We start from the raw sequence: 8,920 nt of genomic DNA, 5'->3' as shown, positions 1-8,920 counted from the left end.
CAAAAGTTTGGTCAGGCTGCAAAGGAACTTCACCCGCTATATTATTATTAGCAATTTTTACAATTTTGCAAAGCACACAGGACTAACCCTGCTAAAGTGATCGATCATGATAGATTTGATATTTATTGACAATCACACCACCAGCCATTGCGTCTATATATCCACATTTGCAAACATTGTATCTCAAGCCTCTGGCAGGATCTAAGATACGTGGATGGCAAAGGGACTTTGACTTCCCAGATTTGCCAGATAAACTTGTTCAGGGATATTTAGAGGTTGGCAGGACTACGCCTAATGAAAACTGGAGAGAAACACACTTTAACATTCCCACAGAGCATATAAACTATGAAGGCCTGCAGTGGTATCTCCAAACAATTCTTCAATTAGAAGCACAAAGTGTCTGAAAAGTGGAATCACTCCGGCTACACTTAATCACTATTTCTGGAAATGTGTGTCTGTAAAACATTTTTAGGAAAGCACTACACTTTACATACCTCGGATAACGAAGGTGGTGATCTTGTTTGAGCCGTCGTTATGTCTCTTTGGGTGTTGGGAGACATACCATGCCTTTCAATAAAAGCATGCGTAATTGGATTCCATTATGTCTATTGGCCAGACGCACGATAATACTCCAGTGGATCAATACCCAACCCCCAGTCTGGATATGATGTTGCCTTCCCTGAGAACAATGTTTTACAGGGACCTCTTGGAGGTAAATGACCCAGATGACACCGGGGTGTCCAAATTCATTGATAAATTGTTTGACTTTATGGATTGTATACTAGATCCAAACGGACTGCACTAAATTCCCCTCCGACACCGCCCTGAAAAAGCTCTGAAGCAGTCACATACATAAATTAGGCTCCCGTATACACGGTTTGGCCTGCGTTTGTAGCTTTACCATTTGAATATATTGTGCTGTCGAGATCAGACAACCCCCCCCCCCCCTCCCCAACCTGGCCCCCTATATCTACCTGAGATTTTTCTATTGTTCTGTAAAATTAATTAAATTAACATTTTTGAAAAAAAGTCTACTTATAAAACAATGAGTCTGGCGTTCACCAATCATTCTGCAATGGAGAATTCATCACTTTCACTACAAACACATGACGCTGGAAGATTCACCACCAGAGAATGATTGATGAATGTCAGATTGACTGCTTTTTTTATTTTCAAGTGAAAGCCTTGGTTGTAAATGTAATTCTCTGAAGGTTGTAATGTGAACAATGATACACAATGTATCACCATATGGGTGAATGGGGAGAGGGGTCACTACTAACCCGTGCTTAGCTGGTATGGATGGACACATTACTGATAACTTTTAATAAGAAATAATACCGGGAATACCTGAAAGGGAATCTGTATAGATGATGGCCCGGAGGTATTGTCAGTGTAGATTCACCCCCACCCACCACTGCATTTTAATAACTTGCCCCTTCTACTTATTCTATCCCTTTTACTTGCTATATTTTCTTTTCCCCAAACCTCAGGTCAGTTGATTTCATTTTGTATTGTTCTTCCTTAGAGTTTATACTTTGATATTGTATCTGATATTGCCGGTTATTTATCAGGGATGTTTGGCCGATGTCACATCGATTTACCTTTCTCATAATTTAATACGTTTTTATTACTAAAAAGGGAAAAGGTGACAGTGAAGACCAAACGCTCTGCTAGGAGAGAATTATATTCCAAATAAATAGAACTCTTCCATCCCTCAGAGCCCTCAATACTCTCATCACTGATTGGCTGGTAATTGGAGGGGGCTGTACTGTCCATTGGGCAGGGGTGGATCCGGTGACCCCGAGAGCTGCACCGGAGAGGGGTGATCGCTGGATGTATAGAGAGGATTGTGCATCACCTCCGAGGAATTCTAAAAGGAAACAACACTGTCAGAGTGATATGATGTATGTCCTCCATTACTGCAGATAATATCACTTGGATTATATGGATCACTATCAGGTAATCATTAATTTATTGCTTCATTTATATGCTTCACTTTACCCGATTATACCGATTCGATAACAGATCACACTCTGCCAATCAGATAATCATCAATGAATCTCTTCCTTACACACCCCAATATAACCAATCACACCACCTGTGCTATATACAGCAGATGAATATCAGATAATCATCGATAGATCTCTTCTTCTAAACACTCCACTATCCAGGATCACAACACCTATAATATATATTGGATTATTACCATATTCCCTAATATTCCTTCTAATTCCTGATCACATACATACTCATCAGATAATCATTGATTTATATCTCCCCTTAGACACACTATAATCCAAGATCATATCCTCTATCCCTTCCATTATCCCCAATCACACCACCTGTGATATATACGGTACATAGATATCAGCTAATGATCAATAAATCTCTTCTGCTCTACATCTATCTCATCACCTGTACTACAAAGCCTAACAGAAAAATAATAACATATATTGGTGTAATATATAATAACACCAGTATGATTATATTCATCATCAATATATATCCTCCTGTATACTTTCCATTATCCCAGATTACACTCCCTGCACTACACACCTTACCATAGGATAATCATCAATATATTTCCTCCTCTATACACTGCTTAGACTATACAGATAACTATAGGATAATCGTCTATGTATCTCCTCCCTGTATCCCAATATCCTTGGTCACATTTTTCTCCAGACATATATGATATTGGTAGGTCACCTGTGGTGTATATATGAGATGTGTAGGTCACCTGTGGTGTATATATGAGATTGGTAGGTCACCTGTGGTGTATATATGAGATTTGAGATCTGTAGGTCACCTGTGGTGTATCTATGGGATTTGTAGGTCACCTGTGGTGTATATATGAGATCTGTAGGTCACCTGTGGTGTATATATGGGATTTGTAGGTCACCTGTGGTGTATCTGTAATTTCCTGGTAGATGTGACCGGTTGCATTGTATACGGGGGGCAGATCTGTGGTCCCGGGGTGTGTGGTCTTAGCATAGACTGTAACCACCTTCTTCTCGGTCGCCTGCGGACATTTTTAGGAAATACAAAAAAGCTTCCATTAGAAATCAGAGAAGGGCAGTGATTGGAATCTGTAGGATATTTCGGCATAGTATATATTTTTTTTTACTATTACCATTCAGATTTTAAATTGCAAATGATTAGTTCATGTACAGTGCGTCTATAATACCAAATCCATAACACAATACTGATTTTATAGGATTTTTTACTTTTTGGTTTCTCTCCTGCAGGAATATTTGGATTTTGCATTTATTCAGATAGTGGCGCAACAAAACGGTTTTGTCTTCATTGCTATTGTATGTGCTGATATCTTCTTCCTTAATGTATGTGTTATACAATAAGGAGCCTGCAGGGGGCGTGTCTGGGAATCCCTGTTCTGCATCATGATTGGTGGTTCCAGAATAATAATTCAGTGCATGGGGTGATGCAGGTCATGACTGAGGGTTCTCTTCCCAAATATTTTCTGATCAATAATTTGATTTTCTTTTTCAGACTTTATTTTGTGGTTTTAGTTTTCATAGGATGCCATTGGATTTGTGTTATTGCACTGACATGTGTTGGGGGTTTGCTTCATGATGGTTTTTGATTTGTGATGGGGATTAGGACATGATCCTCCCATGTAAGGTGGGTTCATTATACATTTCTTTGCTTACCTGATCAGTGGCGCCCCCTGCCTTGAGGGTACCTGGGGAAACATTTGGACAAGGGAGCTGTTAGTATATAAATAAAGACCAGGAAACAAATAAAAAAACAAGTCCAGTATTATTCGATGAAGAGTGCAGTACCCAATCAGCATTTAATATTCTTGGCCTTGGTTACTGATAAATATCAGAGCAAAATTTGTTTAGGCCAATCAACTTCCCCAAAATAAACCTAAAAGTTACTTTAGAGATGGCAAAAGAGATGAGTAGTACCCCCAGGGGGCAGTGTGTTCCTGAGAGGTGAAGAATGAAGAAAAACGGACGGTAAATCCCCCGCTTAGTGCAGGGGGCAGACCCCCAACATTAGGGTGACAACATTTACTGTACTGTATGTAATAAATAACATGTAGTCACCCTAGGCCCAGCACAAGGCAGCCCAGTGGCTCATTGATTAGCACTCTGACCCTTGCAGCGTCGGGTCCCAGATTCAAATCCCGGCCAGGGCACTATCTGCATGGAGTTTGTAGGTTCTCCCTGTGTCTGCATGGGTTTCATCCCACAAACATGAAGTTAGGTAAATTGGCTTCACCCCAAAATTGACCTTATTGTATGAAAGACATATGACTATGGTAGGGACATTAGATTGTAAGCTCCTCTGGGGGACAGCTAGTCACATGACTATGGACATTGTACTGTGCTGTGTAATATGTTGGCGCTATAAAAATATTGTGTAATAATAATATTAGGACCAGACCACAAAATCCCCCCTCACCTCCTCCCCATAACCTAGTGGGGAGATGTTTTGTAGTATATAGAGAATTTAGAGCAATGTCACTGATAAGACTGAGGCTTAGAGAGGAAGGAAATGAAGGAAGTATGTTGTCAGTGTTTGGACTTTAGGGCCCCATTAATGGATTGGGCCCATTTGGGGGGGGGGATATAACAGAACCTTTTTTATTGTTGGGGTCACTTACACCTGATTTATGATAGTGAATACACCCAAGGGTGAGAATCCTGATCACATTATCCAGATGAGATGATTCACACAACATTACCTGACATTCACACATTGGTTTCACCAACCCCCCCCCCCCCGTTCCCCACCCAGGGCTCCCGAAGTGATGATATGAACAGCGATCTTCATCAGCCAATCCAATATCTTCTCTTGTCAGCTGACCTGGGCTGTGATTGGTTGCAATTGGTGAACACTTTGCCTATTTTGTTACCAATCATTGATCCTCATTGGCTGGACTGTGGGGGGAGGGGGATTTCTCCTCCTCCGCGGTGCCAGGAAACACATCGACCAATCCGGACATTTCCTCACCTTGGGATTTTTTTGTATTTTTCCATAGTAAGGTGGAGCAGACGGCCAGGATGAGCAGAATGACAACAAGGAGGGCAATGACGGCGTACAATGTACTGAAAGAGAGAAAAGAGCAGAACGGTCACCTCGGCTCCGATTCCGGCTTCCTATCCCAGTCTGCCCACCGCTCACGTGTCATCCAATCAGCAGCCTGTAAAGCTGATGTCTCATTCCCGCCCGAATTATAAATTCAATAAATAATAATTCAATATTTTAATAAATTCTTGTTTATTATAAATCTTTTTAGTGTTGTCATCACTGGGTCTCTGTCCTTCTCTATGCATTACATGAAGTGCATGGCTGCAGGGTGCTGTACATAGTTTCCTTAGCTTGTCTCAGAAGGTGTCGATGAAAGCAGTGGGCGGGCTCTTGGGAAGGTTTATGTAAGGATTAGAATGCTGTGATTGGTGGATGTCAGGCTGCCAGATTGGGAATTGCTAGTTTAATTTGCATGAAAATCCAACCCACATAACTCTCACATGTGATGCTGAAGGTCTTTGATTGATAGAACTGAAACCCAATGAATAAACTGGTGGGACCAGGGACTGAAGGCAGGGGAGGGAGGGGCTAGATGAAACTGGATGTCCTCCAGCCAGGAAAAGAGGCGGGATCTATCTGACTTGCTGCAGCTTCCAATGTACATTGTGAGAATCTCCCAGCGTGCAGTGAAATCAAAACCCTGTCTGCTGCCCCAAAGTGTCTGTTCTATTGTAATCTTGCTGGCTAGGACTACCCCACAACATGCAAGTCATTCGGGTCTGCAAATCATTTGCATCTCCAAGGTTATACCGCCTATGACAACTATGCATTCTTGCACCTTGCACTTAGTTAGCACAGGAGGTACAGCACTGTCACATGGTTAGCACATCAACAGCCCTGGTATGGGTTAGCATAGGTGGTACAGCACTGGCACATGGTTAGCACAGGAACTACAAGCACTGGCACATGGTTAGCACAGGAACTACAGCACTGGCACATGGTTAGCACAGGAACTACAACACTGGCACATGGTTAGCATAGGTGGTACAGCTCTGGCACATGGTTAGCACAGGAACTACAGCACTGGCACATGGTTAGCACAGGAGGTACAGGGTGGGGGGTGGGCTTGATGATCCTTCCTGTCCATCAGACATGATATGCTGTGGACTGAGAATACCTGCTGCAGTTTCTAATGTGAGCTGTGTTCAGGGGCCAATCACCACAGGAGGGGACCATCTAAAGTGTTCAAAAATGAGTTAAGCTTTATCTGTATAACAATTATATTATTACATTGTATTTACTCAATTTTAATTATCTGCAGATCCACATTTGGCATACATGGTGCAGAATAATTCGGAGCAGTACAAAGAAGGGAAAATAATAAAATTGTTCTTATTTATTCTATTATTAACTCTTAGTTGTCCCCAGTAATCCCAATCTGCCCCCTTCCCCATCTCCCTCAAATTGTTGTTTTCCTTTTTGTTTTGTTTTCTTTTTTAACCATTTTTATTTCAAGTTTTTTTTCTTTTTCACTTACCGTAATTTTTGTGTTAATTATTTTCAAGTTGCATTAGGAAGTTGCAATAAAAAATAAAAATCACAAGTGAGATATTAGTGCCATTGAAGGACAAATTCCAGAATAAAATCTACACCCGTTGTTTAGAAATTAAAGTGAGCGTACAGATCTCCCCTTCCCCCTGACGACACGCCCAGCAAGAACTCCCCGAACCTAGTGACCCCTAGTGGTGGACATGGTTCTGATGTATTTGGGGGGCTCAGGTTTTACCCCTGGAGGTATTAAGGCTTAGAGAGCCACTAACCGGGGTGGGGGGAAGAGGACGCCACCTACTGGCCACACCATTACTAATGATCAAAACAGAGGAAAATGTCATTCCCATTCTGTTTTGTATTTGTCTTTAGATGACAAAGAAAATTAAATTTAATTTGCAAGACAATTTCCCCTGTGTCCCTCCGCAAGACTCGTGGAGACAAGTGTGGCCCCTGAATTGGACACTTTCATTTTTTACAGCTATTTTCATATATTTCCAATATTTCCTGTTTCTCCTGACTTTGTCATCTTACCCATCGGCTTCCTTTTTATTTTCCTCTTCCTCCCCCTCTTCTTGTTCCATGTCACCTTCATTCTCATCCTCAGTGTCCTCTCCTCCACCATCGCCCAGCTTGGGATCTTGGTCGGATTTTCTATCATCTTCTTCGCTGCTGTCATCCTTACAAGCAAGTTTCTTGTTTGTATTCTTTTTATTATTTTTTTTTGGTTTGTTTTTGTTTTTACATTTCTGGGATTTGTTCCCTTCTTTGGTTTTATATTCATTGCTGCGAGGTTCATCCCGGTCCGAAAGAAACATGGCGGGCGTATTCAGATCTAAAGGAAGAGCACAAACTGAGTGAGACCTCTGTAACGCTTCTTCACTGCATGGGTGGCAAAACAGTGCAGGTAGGTGTGACATTCTTCCCTTTACTTTGTGTTTGTCCTATGAATACTAACTCAGGAGAAGGGGGCAAAATGGGCCTTCTCTAAATGTAGTCACCCCCACTGGGCCTTCTCTAAATGTAGTCACCCCATTGGGCCTTCTCCAAATGTAGTCACCCCCAGTGGAGCTTCTCTAAATGTGGTCACCCCCAGTGGAGCTTCTCTAAATGTGGTCACCCCCAGTGGAGCTTCTCTAAATGTAGTCACCCCCAGTGGAGCTTCTCTAAATGTGGTCACCCCCAGTGGACCTTCTTTTGTAGGCCTGAAGGAGGCGACATCTAACAAGCATTGATGGTTCTGACCTATGGGGTAGGAAGTTTCCAAGTCTCCAAACATGTTCAAAGTTCCAGCAGGTTGGTGCCATTTTTTTTCTTTCTTCCCTTGGGTACCACAGCTTGCCCCATCATCCTGGTAAAGATTTTACACCAATCTGTCACCTTGACTGCCCCGAGGCTGAAGCAACATGCTGTAAAAGAGTGTTAGCTCCCAGGACTAGTCAGGTGACTGATTCCCAGAGATATTGGAGGCCAATGCAAGAAAATGGCAAGAAATAACGAAGTCCTTACAACCCCACCATCAGGGACTAAATCCTCTCCATGGGTTCAATGATTGCTTGGACCTGGTGGTGTCAGGGACTTGTAACCTCCACATTGCTGAGACCTTTATATGATATGACGTCTGATACTCCAAGCAGGAGTAAAGGTCGGGGTTACTGATATCCTTGATGCCCCATCCCAAATGTTGCATGAGTTTTTACCCCTATTTATACGGCTCCATGCAATAACACATCTCCTGCTATTGCTATGCTCGGAATGCCCTCCTTTAATGTAACCTACCTGGCACAGAGGTGACAGCCGGTATGTTGTCCTGATCTTCAGTCTGGCAGCTGTAAATGGCAGGGACGGAGTTCTGGGCCCCTTCCAGTCTTACCCTGAACTTATATTTCCTGTGTGATTGTTGGACAGAAGGCCGCTCAATGGTGATAATCTCCTGGCTGGCTTCTATTGATGAACAGGCCAGTTTCTCCATGTTACACCATAACTGTATTTCATTCTTAGAATTGCCCTGATTGGTGCATCGGACTGTGATGTTCCCTATTGCAATGAGACTGCCCATTGCTCCTCCCATGAGGAACCCTAGAAAAGAAGATTGTCATCAGGCATTTTGAAAGATTCTTAACACATGGTGCAGGTTCTGGTCACAACATTGGAAACTCCTCACATATTCCGGTATAGCCCAGAATACCCAGGACAAGGTCTGTCTGGGCCAGAGTTTTCTCAACATGGTGAACCCCCCGAAATATCTATCAGGTCATAAGGGAACCCCGGCTATAATTACCCCATCCACCTCTCAGAGTATATTAGCTTGTTGGCCAGTGGGAATAATGTCACCCTTACAGGTGACAGACAAAAAGATCATTGGTGTCAG

General features: G+C 42.5%; 1 protein-coding gene across 1 annotated transcript; it reads right to left on the bottom strand.

The window, feature by feature from the left end:
- Positions 1-1,602: 1,602 nt before the first annotated feature.
- On the bottom strand, positions 1,603-8,647 carry LOC140332348 (uncharacterized). Its single transcript, XM_072413620.1, has 6 exons — positions 8,329-8,647; positions 7,084-7,384; positions 4,984-5,078; positions 3,672-3,703; positions 2,903-3,022; positions 1,603-1,870 (listed from the first exon to the last, which is right to left on the bottom strand). The coding sequence occupies exons 1-6, from the start codon at positions 8,618-8,620 to the stop codon at positions 1,736-1,738; spliced, it is 975 nt and encodes a 324-aa protein (XP_072269721.1). The 5' UTR covers positions 8,621-8,647; the 3' UTR covers positions 1,603-1,735.
- Between the last annotated feature and the right edge of the window lie 273 nt (positions 8,648-8,920).

Source organism: Pyxicephalus adspersus, chromosome 6, assembly GCF_032062135.1.
Source record: "Pyxicephalus adspersus chromosome 6, UCB_Pads_2.0, whole genome shotgun sequence".
NCBI lineage: Eukaryota > Metazoa > Chordata > Amphibia > Anura > Pyxicephalidae > Pyxicephalus > Pyxicephalus adspersus.
This window is presented reverse-complemented; position numbering and strand designations above follow the sequence as displayed.